Source organism: Sitophilus oryzae, unplaced genomic scaffold (assembly GCF_002938485.1).
Source record: "Sitophilus oryzae breed Bouriz unplaced genomic scaffold, Soryzae_2.0 scaffold_111_pilon_pilon, whole genome shotgun sequence".
Lineage (NCBI taxonomy): Eukaryota > Metazoa > Arthropoda > Insecta > Coleoptera > Curculionidae > Sitophilus > Sitophilus oryzae.
In genome coordinates, this window is record NW_022145749.1 from 8109070 (window position 1) to 8121932 (window position 12863).

The 12863-nt window shown below is 34.1% G+C and overlaps 1 protein-coding gene across 3 annotated transcripts in view; it reads left to right on the forward strand.

The window, feature by feature from the left end:
* Nucleotides 1-12863, forward strand: part of LOC115885109 — a 34103-nt gene that overhangs the window by 9265 nt on the left and 11975 nt on the right. Inside the window, exons 4-7 of one of the 3 annotated variants that reach the window (XM_030903904.1) lie at nt 7735-7872; nt 9239-9357; nt 9397-9555; nt 11873-11929. In XM_030903904.1, coding sequence (XP_030759764.1) covers nt 7735-7872; nt 9239-9357; nt 9397-9555; nt 11873-11929 — 473 coding nt within the window. Of the gene's footprint in view, nt 1-7734; nt 7873-8781; nt 8948-9238; nt 9556-11872; nt 11930-12863 lie in introns of those variants that run through there. The other 2 variants (XM_030903900.1, XM_030903910.1) reach the window with 2 other exon arrangements.

Genomic DNA, 12863 nt, shown 5'->3' on the forward strand with positions numbered 1-12863 from the left:
ATATTTCCCTTCCGCCGTCCCTGAGTATATTTCATATCAATTAATCTTTATTGCCAACCAAGATAAATGTTTTCATCTGAGAATAATAAATATAACATGTGTATGCATTTAATGGAATCTATTTATGCTGTAAATAATTTTAGTTTAAAAGTAATCTAAATACAATTATTTACTGTCCAGTCGTGCCGATGTTTTTGGTTCAGTGTGACAATAAGGGCCTTGTTGAGTGTACTAGTATTTTTCGACCGTGACTGGGCGAATATCTTAGCTCGCAGAAGGCAACTAAAAACAATAGATATAATATAAAGATATTTCCACCAAACATCCAACTTTAGCTTCGATATCCGAAACCAGGACCTTAGTACCTGCGGGCGGCGACCTGCTAACTAACCAAAATCTCTTCAGTTTTGAATGATATAAATGTGGCATGTTTTGAATGTATGAAACTAAAAACCTTGGTATGAGGACGGTTTCTATATTATTATTATTTCTCTTTTAATACATTTCAGGACAGCATAGTTAGATTCTCTGGAATAGTGATCGGGGTTTTCTCTGTCGTGCTCTGTTACCCGTGAATTCCAGGCAGAGTACGGCACTCCATTCATTTCATTTAATAAAATAAGTAGGGCTATTTACAAATTTAACGTATTATTTACATAACCTATTCTTCTCAAATTTCTTAAAATATTGCTTCTGTGGAGGCGCATCCGAGGTAATCACAAAAAAAATATTTTTAACACAACGTAGGTTCCTTTATTTCATTTAAATTGTTTGTTATATAGTTGGTCAAAATATTATCTCTTCAACTTTGTTGACGAACTTGGGTTGTTACACTACATGTTGTGATTCTTTAAGCTTGAAAATATTTACTAGCAGACCTTGCAGTCGAACATTGTTCTTTTTAAAACCTCCTTTAGTGTGAAGTGTACAAGATAGCTTAATAGCCGTAAAAAACTCATCGCAACTTTATTAGAATATTTTGAACGGGAAAGCGTTAGTAATGGCCCTTTATGTCCCTTAAGTGCTGTTAAGAAAGTGAGTTTTGTTGATGTAAATAATAACAAAAATTATATTTATAATTAAGTTATTTTTGTTTCCTAATATGTTTTGATTAAAGGAAAATATATAAAAGTGTGCAACGCTGTGCCGAGCAAGCTTAACCACGCGACTAAAAGTTTATTTGGTATGAACTGTATGTAATTCTTAAAAAACCCTATCAATCTTTTTGGATCCTCTTGTTCGAGCAAGCTGTCTGGTCGACTTTAACTAGATTTTACGTATTTTTAGTTGTTGGCTTGTGTTATTTATCATTCTTTTTTACAGAAAATCTTGGGAGGCTGGTCTTTTTAACCTATTAAATATGTGATTTGATTGTGTTTTTATTAGTTCTTTGCTGATAAGTAATTAGGATGCAATTTTATTCTTTTGTAATACCGTTTATTCTTTTGTAATACTTCGGACAGCACGGGTAAATTCGGAGAACGGGTCCTTGAAAGAGAAAAATATTGAGGAGGGTAGCGAAATCATCAAAGTGTCCGCGTGTGGACTGGAACGTGTTTAAAACAGTTGTCCTCCGACGTTTCTTAAGTACCAAGTGTTTGGCGGGCCCGGCGTATTTTTTACGTCAATTTTTGTAAGTATGCAATTTTTGTTGTTTTTTTAAAGTGGAAAAAGTAACTGGCGTATAACTAAACCTATTATTCATAACGCGTCGTACTTTTTCCAGTATTCAGTAGGTATATTATCTGAAAATGTTTTATGTAATTTGAAGATTTTTAATAGTTTTGATTTTTTTTCCAGATGGTCGTAAGCAAAAAAATCATATTTTGAAGGATAACTTCGGACATGGTTCGAAGTTACAAAAAAATTATTCACCAGAGAGGTTACAGCAAGCAGTAGCAGATGTCAAAGCCAAGCGAAAAACCTTAAGAGAGGCGGCCGAGTATTATATAGGATTCCCAAATCCACAATTGGGAATAATATTAAGGGGATTCATGATAAGAATCCAGGACGGCAACCAGTGCTGAGTATCGAGGAAGAGGCAAAGTTTTTGACTGATATTTTTTAGAAATAATCAATCTTTTTTAATAAAAATCTCTTAAATAATGTTTGAAGTTATTAATTTTTTGAGTTTTTATTAAAAAATGAACTTGATTTTTTTTTAAAACTTATATTTTTGTCCGAAGTTTCCTTTTAACTGGTATAACATCAAATTTACACATTTTTAAAGGCATGTCCGAAGTTACCCCACCTATGGGGATAACTTCGGACACTTTTCAAATAAAAAATATATACGTTAGAAAAAGAAAGTTTAACATTATTTAGTTAGACATAGGGGAAGGATGTAGTAACCCACACAAAAAATATTGGTTGAATTTGAACACACTTAGGTCAAGAAACTTACAAAAAAACTCAAAAACTGTCCGAAGTAGCCTCGTTTTACGGTACGTCAGCAATGCATTCTTTACTTCTTCCTTAGCATTCTTGATTTTTAGATCATTGTGAAGTTGATTATATTATTTGCCATATAAAATGTGACTCCAGTTATCATGCAAAGAGTTTTGGATTGGAATCGTTGTCAAATTTTTGCTTGAGGTGGATACTGTGGCCCACAATTGCAAGCCGTAGGTTCTGACGGGTTTCAGTATGCATTTATACAACAAGAGTATTTTCTAATGACAGTTGTGATGTTGTGATTTGCATCCAGTAAGCCAGTAAAGTTTTCTTAACTGTTGATCAAGTGCTTCTTCTGTTCCATATATATGCGTTTTCTAAGTCAGTCGTCTGTCCTGTATAATGCTACCTCTGGAAAGGTTTTTCGCCTCAGGGTGAAAGTGGCATGGACTGATTTGATTTCATTGGCCATTTTCCTATAATCTATTAGCAATTTTGATATTTCAGTTAAGTTTATTTGCAACTATGGTGATGGATCAAAGGCGGTTTTATCAAGTGCAAGTACTGCAGTGTCATCGGCAAACGGCAAATTTTCCTGTTATAGTGTGTCTTATGTGTTTCGTAGATCGGAAGTAAATCTAGTAAATCATTAGTAAATATAGCAATAGCAAACATTAGACCAGTGAACCCATAGTGTGTATCCCCTGAACCCATAGTGCTGCAGTTTATTAATTAGGATCTTATGATTTACACTATCGAACGCCTTTCCCGAAAAATCCCAGAAAATTGTTGCTGTAGAATGATGGTTGTTTAGGCTGGAGTAAACTTTATTAAGGAGGGAAAACATAGCGTCATTTGTGGACTTGTTGCTTAGAAATCCAAATTGATATTCAGTAAGTATTTTGTACTTAAAAATAGAAAAGATACCAGCCTTCTTTTAACCAACCTTTCTATGATCTTAGATAGCGTTGGAAGGAGTGCAATTGGGCGATAGTTAGAAGCTTCATCTTTGTCTCCTCCTTTATGCAGAGGAATGATTATTGCCGTCTTAAGACATTTTGGAAAAACACCATTTTGGAACGACATGTTTATTAAAGTTGTTAGGTGACTCAGAGTGCTTCCTGGCAGATTCGAAAACATTTTTAAAGTTAGCCGGTCGCGCGTCGGATTTATTTATTTTTGATGGTATTAATTGTACTGCGAAGCTCTTCTAAAACTACGGACGAAAAAAAGAAACTGTGTAAGTTTCCAATATCATTAGAGAGATAAGAAAGTGGATCATGAAGGGGACATATGGTATTAGTTAAGTTTTTCGCTACATTTACAAAGTAATCGTTAAGGTTCTCAGGTGAGGTAGAGATATTGCTAGACGAAAAAGCTTTGTTTCTCAAATCTCACAATAGACCAAGTTTCTTTAGCAACATCACCAGAATTGACTATTCTCCTATTATAATAAAGGTCCTTACCGGCTCTTATAGTCTTATGATAAATTTTTCTGTATAGTTTTACGTAATTGTGGAAGAAGACATTGTCTGAGAATTTTTTTAAGTGAGATAATGAGCGCATGTTTTTAGAAGATATGCGTAGACCTTTAGTGGTCCAAGGTTTATTATGCTTATCTTTGATAGGCCTAAGAGGAAACGATTTGAACGCTAGACTGGTTAATGTTTTTACGAAAATAGAAAATTCGGTGTCAACATCATAAGAACTAGTATCCCAGTTGGTTGTTTTACATAAGTGGCTGAACTTTTGAGCATTCTTTTCTGAAAAAATACGGCATAATTTACGAGGGGCATTTTTGATTTTGGACTTTATCGAAAATTTAGTTAGAATTGCTTCATGATCAAAGAGATTCGAGCTAAAGATGTTGCAGGCGATGGAATTAGGATCAAAAGATGACACAACATAGTCTATAGTACTAGAACTGGTATTGGATATTCTGATAGGTGAGCCTACATGCATGGCTATTCTAAAAGAATCAAAAATGGACTGAAGAAACTCCTGAGCAGCACATACACTAAGAAAGTCAATATTAAGATCATCACACAAAATTAATTTGTTTATTAAGGGCAGGGACTCAAGCAAGCTTAGTAGATTATGACAGAATAATTGCACGTCAGAGTCAGGTGTTCTATAAATACAAATAATGTAAAGGTCATAAGCATTATGGTGGACAATGAAAAATTCGAATACTTTTTCAGATAACAAATCATTGTACCTAGTTACCTCCGAAAAGTCGTTGTTTAAAGACATTATCATAGTACCTCCATGAGAAAAATTTGTTCTATTAAATCTGGCCACTGTGGTATAATTTTATAATAATATTTAATAACAAACACAGGCTTATCAACAGACGCATCAAAATTTTGTAGTAGTAGTAAAATTTTGTAGTAGTAGAATGTAGAATATTTGGGAAGGAGTTTAATCACCCCGAACTTACAGATTTGTTGTGTGACCCCCTTTATAAAGTTAGTTCTTTGACAAAAGCCAGTATCTTAGACGGCTTCTCAAAGGCTAGTTCTCTATCTCCGATTTATCAGTCGTACCAAACTATACGACACGAATGGTGGTCGCCTCGGCGCACACAGTGATGACGCGTTCTGGTATTTTCCTATTTTTCCTACAGAATCCACATTCGCCGTTGGTTCTTAGCTTCAATCTACTAAGATGTTCGTTGAAGAGTGTGCCCTGGTAAAAAAAACCGTGACAATTCGACGATTGTTCTTAAATCAATTTTTGATTTTTCTCGGTCGTAAGTTGAGAAATTTCTTCGAGTGCCTTAGACCGTTGGAAGATTCCCATTCCAGGTTACCAATGGAGTCTTCCAGGTTCTTAAGTTCTACTTTAAGTAGGTTTCCACTTGGGAAGCAGAACGATTCTGGTCCAGTTAGAGTATTCGCTCCTTTTCTAGCTAGATCGTTTGCTTTTTCATTGACTTCTATCCTTTGGTGAGCTAGCACCGAGCAGGAGGACTTTATTTTCATTGCCTAATTTGTTCAGATTGTCTAGGCATTCTTTGATCAATTTTGAATTGATGATTACTGAGTTGATCACTTTTAGTGCTGCTTGAATATCGGATAAGCTGGATATTTCCTGTTTCTCGTAGTTCCTATCTAAGATAAGTTGGACGCATTTTTCGATAGCATACATTTCTGCCTGAAGGATGCTGGGGTATGTCCATTGGTTGGGAGTGTTTATGGCCGAAATAATGGCGTCTGAAATAAATTATGTATTATTCAGTAATAAAAAAATAATTATGTTTAATGGTAATAACATTTAATCTCTCCAAAAAATCCTCTATGGGTATTTCGCCACTGCAAGAAAATCTACAAAATAAAATAGTTATTTTTTGTAAACACTTCTGCGTTAATCCCAAACGGAAACTACTTATCAGAAGTTAGGTTTACAGTTATACAAATTTGCCTAACAAACAAAAAAATGCTTAACGTTTCGGAAAGTTTATCTCTTTCCGTCGTCGGAAGCAAAAAAATACAAAGAATAAAGAAAAAAACTATTTAAAATATTTAAATTCAACTATTCGAGAACTCTTTAGTTTTTTTAAACAGATACCTACGTCTACAAAAACCGTTGACGTTTCTAAATTTTAATTTTAATTTTAAATTTTTAATTTTTCATTTAATTTTTTTATTTTAACATTTAATGTTTGGAAAACCATATATAAATGTTGCACCCACTTAGTGTAATTGTCCGTTTCATGAAATGGATATCCACTTCGCGAACTGGTTAGGTTAGGTTCGCGAACTAGTTGGTTTCAGTTCGCGAAGTGGATATCCATTCTAAAAACGGACAATTAGTCTAAGTGGGTGCGACATAAATACAAACAGTTATGACTATACCAAGTGCATGCTTTTACACTTAAATTTAAGATTTCTCCAAAAAATGGCGTTAGTTGATTTGGGGACATCATGTCACGGATGTCCAGTAGGGTGTCCGTTATTTCCCAAGTTGATTTTTTTTGCTGCCTCCCCCTGAAATTTTAGTTTTTGCTCTAAAAAAATTATCCAACGTAAACAAGCTTTGAATTTCCGTGCCGGAATCATGATACTTTTCCTATTTAAATAACATGGGGTTTTCTAACCTTTTGCATTTAATTTTTTAGGCTGTACTTAAACTGCCGTTAAACGGTAGCTTACTAAAATGCCGTTAATAGGTATGACGTCGTTGATGTGCTGCACTTGACGGCTTTATGAAATATAGGAATTTTATAAGGACTAACCAACGCTATCGACCCCACCAAATAACCAACTTAACCAAAGCAACTAACCTCGAGACTGATAAAAAAATATAAAAAACAAATATAAATTAGTAAAAACCAACCAACCCCACCAAATAACCAACTAACCAATGAATTAACACCCCCCAAATAACCACGCTAACCAACCCGCCAAATAACTAAACCAATCCAACCAAAAAGAGTGAAACCAATGCAATAAGATCACGCTATAAGCAAAAAAAATATAAAAAAGTTTTGGTCGGCGTGAGATTTGAACCACGGACCATTCGCTCACGAAGCGATAGCCTCAGCCACGGAGCCACAGGTGCTCTTGCAAAATGCTTATAGATAGAGGCATTACTTTCCGCCGACATGAACGACGTCACAATATCTATTAACGGCATTTTAGTAGGCTAGGTACCGTTTAACGGCTGTTTAAGTACATCGATTTTTTTATCTCCAAAACAAATGAATCTACAGCTTCGACAAAGACATATTCTAATAAAAAGAATTTGTGCTCTATCAAAAAGGTCTCTTTGGTTTTTTCCATAAAAACTTTCCTTTAAAAGTTATTCGCGGTCAAAGTTATGCACATAGTTTATAATCTAGATTTTCCACGTCTGCATTCCTTCATCATTCATTGCAAATTTTAATTGCGCCTTTTGATTTTGACTAAAAGGATCTAGAGTCATACTTTTTTCATTAAAACAATATTTCTTTACCTAACCGGCACGGTTTAAATTAAAAATTAAAAGCTTGTTTATGTTGGATAATTTTTTTTAGAGCAAAAACTAAAATTTCAGAGGACGGCAGCAAAAAAAATCAACTTGAGTAATAATGGACACCCGATGATTGTCCAGTGGATATCAATTATTACAAATAAGCTACATATAAGCGCGCGTGACTGGAGCTGTCAATTGCGAAAGACGAAGTTCCAGACCTACTTTATATAAAAATTAACCCTCTGCTTAAACTTTCTTCACGTGATTTTTTCCGATATTTTAATAGTTATTTTGCTATTCGGGGCCGAGTTGAATCCAACAAATCATGCATCTTTCTTTTACTTATTTAGATTATTAATAAATCTCCTGTTTATTTTTTTGTAGCATAACCGATATAAATGGAAACAAAATTGAAGACCCCCATCAATTAAAACATGGAGGCTACTACATAGCAGTTCCATTTGGAGACCGATTCGTGAGAAGGGACTATACGCCGATTTTTGATGATTATACGGGAAAACTGTTAGTTTCCGAATTGCGTATTTACGTTTTCGTGTTCATTTCAACACCGCGCGGTCTTGAAATCAGCACGGAATTGTTGCTCAATATTGCTTTACAAACCGGTGTTGATTTCAACATCGCGTCGGTAGTGAAATCAACACGGAAACGTATCTCAAGCTTGGTTGACAAACCCTTGTTGATTTCAACATACGATCTTCTAATTAAGCATGAAATTCTTAAGTTTGTTTTTCAAAAATCACCAATGATTTTGAGGTTTTGAGTTTGAAGAAATTTAATCAGTTAGTTATACTTCTGAAGTTCAATGTTGGTTGTTCAATTTGTTGCCTGATTACACAAGTTATGATGAGAAATGTGTTGTTACATTATAAACGTCAGAGACAAAAACAAATTGGATAATGAAGAGACGTTTTTCTAAACCACTGCGATACGAATTTCAAAAAGTTTACGTTTTCCAGCGATGAGAGCTTCCAGCAATGAGAAACTTCAATTACGAAGCAAACATAAGCATAACATTTTTAAAAGTGGCGGAACATACTTTAAAACATCATCTTTATTGAAGAGAGGTTTAAATGTCGCTCCTACATATTAATTTTATTCATTCACACAGAGTCAATGTAGCTCAATCTCTAGGACTTTCGCGTTGCTATGAAGATATAAAAGAACAATATATATCCTACTTTGACGCTGGAATGACAGCTGCAGCAGCTAAATCATTTCATGAGTTTGGCATTATGGAAGATTGCGAGGAAGATGTGTATGTGACACTAGCTAATGCCCAAAAAAATTTACTTGATCGTCAAGTAACCCATTTACATATGACTAGTGGCGACTCCAAAACTACGGCAGCAGTGACAGTGACACATTATTGGATATTTAGAACAAAAAAAATAGACCTTCTGGAGTGCGGTGTCAATTTATGTATAGTGAAAAATCTCATAGTTTTAGTTATTATTACCCCAAGCATGCAACAAATTTACGAGGCGGGATTAGCTGATGAAATGTTATTTATCGATACAAGTAGATCGTGCGATCAAACTAATATTTGTGTGACATTTATATTTGTTGGTTTGGTTTGGTAAATGTAAATAAAATCCCTTTCTTTTAATATAGATGTGTAACCTATTTTGTACGAAAATTTGGTTTGGAGATTGAGGCTCTTGAAATCAACACGGGTTTGTCAACCAACATTGGGATACGTTTTCGTGTTGATTTCACTACCTCGCGATGTTGAAATCAACACGGGTTTGTAAAGCCATATTGAACAACAATTCCGTGCTGATTCCATGACCGCGCGGTGTTGAAATGAAACGGAAACGTAAATACGCTTCCGAATTTGATGAATCAATAATCAGCCATACGTTTTTAGGACACAATACGATGAAATCATTCAAGACGACGCAATGTTGGGTAAAAAGGGATCTCTTACAACAAGGAGCGCATCTCAAAGTTTGAAAAGCAGTTTGGCAAGTTTGCCAACTGGAAGAGGTACAATGCAGAGTTTGGGAAGTTTGCGAAGTGGAAAAGGTACAATGCAGAGTTTGGGAAGCTTGCGAAGTGGAAGGGGTACAACGCAAAGTTTCGGAAGTTTGCGAAGTGGGCAAAGTGCGCAGAGTTGCGTTGGTAAAGTATGTGGTATTACATGTGTATGCCCGAATTCTTTATTAGCCCGAAACAAACAAGATAGTAAGTAAACTTTGTTTAGTGTTCGTTTAACGTCACGTCATATATTGCTGAACTCTCACAATCACTTGACAACCTGATGAAAGAGATTGGTAACGTCATTACGGCGTTTCGTAAATTACTGTATATTCTTTTTAGTAATTGTCATGGTCATTTTCAGCCTTAAAAAAAATAAATACAGGAACTGTCTTGAACTATATTAGGTATTTACTTTAAAGGTCTATACTTACTTTGCTATAAACATCGTAATCTTCAATCATACAGGGTGTTCAAAATTCTACGCCAAACTTTCTAAAATATGACATAATTTTTCTTCGTTTTTTTTAAATTGAACACCCTATACATTATTTTTTTATTAGACAGTGTTAGCATCACCAGTCAACACTCGCGCTCCTGGTCGCTCGCATAATAGGGATCGCGAGTATTGGCCGTAGTTCGGCAAGTGACCAGCGACGATCGGTGGGAGGGCGCCACCGTCGACGCACAATGCTCGCTGAAGCCTGTCAGCCGCCGATCATTCACTTGTTCCGCGTGCGCCTGGCCAGTAAATTTTTATCAAAGCCACCCAATGATTTTTCTCTCATATTTTTTACTCGTAAATAATATAGCGAGTGTATGCAAAACCGTTAAAAATTTGAAATACTTTAAATAAAAAAAAAATCATTTTTAATTCTCCATCTACTAAAAAAATAATATACCAGGTGTTCCATTTAAAAAGAGGAAGAACAATTATGTTATATTTTAGAAAGTTTGGCGTCGAATTTTGAACACCCTGTATGATTTAAGATTACGATGTTTATAGCAAAGTAAGTATAGACCTTTAAAGTAAATACCTAATATAGTTCAAGACAGTCCCATTTATAGCAAAATAAGTATGGACCACCAAAAGTAAACAGGTACCTAATGTAATCTTGATTTCAGAAGAGTTCTTGTATTTGTAATATTTTTTTAAAGAAGGCTGAAAATATATATTTTCTATTTATTTATTAAAATCTTTGGAACTATCAAAATATATTTATTCATATCTTAGGATTATGTAAACTGATCTGAAAGGCAGCCATTTAAAGAAAAAAAAGCCTATTAAAAAAATCATTCCGATGCACTCGCACTTTTTTGAGTCACCCTGTAGAACTTAAAATATTTTTCTGAAATACATCCTAGACATAAAAATTCTCAAGTTTTTTTTATTCTAGAAACTAGTGTATACCAACTTTACAGGAGTTATATACAGGGTGGTGCAAACTGTATTCCGAAAACTTCGGCAGCATATTCTGTACATTAAAATAAGAAAAAAAGTTCGTATAAATGTATGTCCTAAAATGCTTAGTTTTGGAGATACAGGGTGTAGAAGTTTCATTTTTATTTCGATTATTTCGAAACAATTTCTGAAGTAACGTCATTATTTGGATGAAAATTTGTGCTTGGGAGTTTTTTGATATGAGAAATTTGATTTTGATGTCAATATGACTCCTACTTGTAGAAGGCGCCACCTACATATTTTTTAATTGTATTAAAGAGTAATAACTTTTTGTCTGTACCTGTATAAAGCTATTGAGAAAAAGAATGTACATTTACGACGTTTTTTACGTCGAAAAGATCTCTTGGTAAAACTCGTTACGAGTAATGGTTCTCGAGATATTTGAAATCGAAATTATCAATACATGTCATCATTGACATAAATTAAATATGTTGACTAAATAGTTATAAGACTGAAATCATAAATTTGAAAAGTATTTCTGTCAAAAGTTCAACAGAAAGTGTTTTATCATGAAAAATTTATGATTAATTTAAAAAAAATCAAATTTTCTCAAATTTATTTTTTCGGTCAAATAGCTATCTACTCAACGTGTTTATTTTTTGTCAATAATGACATGTATTGACTATTATCATTCTAAATATCGTGAGAACGGTTGCTCGTAGCGATTTTTACCAAAATACATTTTTTACGTAAAAAGTCACGGAGATGTATATTTTTTCACTCAGTAGTTTTATACAGGTACGGACGAAAAGTTATTACTCTTCAAAACAGCTAAAACACATGTAGGTGGCGTCCCCTACAAATAGGAGTAGTTTTGACATCAAAATCAGATTTCTCGTGTCAAAAAACCCCCAAATACCAATTTTCATCCAAATATTGACGTTACTTCAGAAATTATTTGGAAAAATCGAAATAAAAATGAAACTTCTACACCCTGTATCTCCGAAACTAAGCATTTTTACGAACTTTTTTAATTATTTTGATCTGTAGAATATGCTGCCGAAGTTTCCGGAATACAGTTCGGACCACCCTGTATATAAATTGTTATTATTTAAATTTCAGTTGCTTCAAAGAGTTCCATTCTACAAGCCGTTGCATCTTCAGACAAAGGAGCTAGAGGTAACTAATAAAGTTGTAAAAATTTGATTATGTTGTAAGTAAAGTCTATCCAAAGTGTAGAGAAAATGTGTGGGATGGGGGGTTAATCACCGACGACCTGAATTATCTATTGTGTCCCCCTTCTCGAGTTATAACTCAACGTACAGTCTATAACTAATATATGGGGATTTTCCTGGGTATTTCTCATCCCTAGTTTATATACAGGAATAATCATAACCGTAATAGATACGAACATGTTTAAATTGGGGCAAAATTGCGCTTTGGGATGTTCACCAAGAGGCCGTCAATAAAGTTTTATGTTAATAAATGAAGTTATATATTAATTTCCAGGATTGCTGAGCTTTTTGGAAAAAACGGTCCTTACTCTTTAGTTATACTTCTCTACCATTTCTAATCCATCTTCCGGGGAAATGATTTGATTGTTTATATTATTTTATTGCATTTGATTTTCCGTATTCAATGTTTTACCCCACGTCATTGTTAAGTTTGAAAGCTTATCTCAATATTGTAACGATGAATAGATTAAATATTAAAAAAAACAGAGCCGGACTTGAAATTACCATAAATAAATTGTGTTCAAATGTCCGCAACAAAAAAAAAATTAAGTGTAACACATCATTGTACTCAGGAAACCCAGTTCTTTCAAAATCTGAAATAAAAAATGCAGGTCCGTATTAAAAAAAATTAAGTTGGCCTCTGTATCTCACAGATTATCAACTAATTTACATATAGTAGATAGTCCTAATAAAGTGGCTATGAGAATGTGCAATTAGTTTTTCGATTTTCTAAAAAGTAACGACAGGAAAAAATAAAATTGATTTTCAAAAAAAATTGTTTTTTCCAAAAAAATCAGCAATCCTTGAAATTTTTAAAACTTTTTTGATGGCATCTTGGTGAACGTCCCAAAGCGCAACTTTGCCCCAATTTAACCATG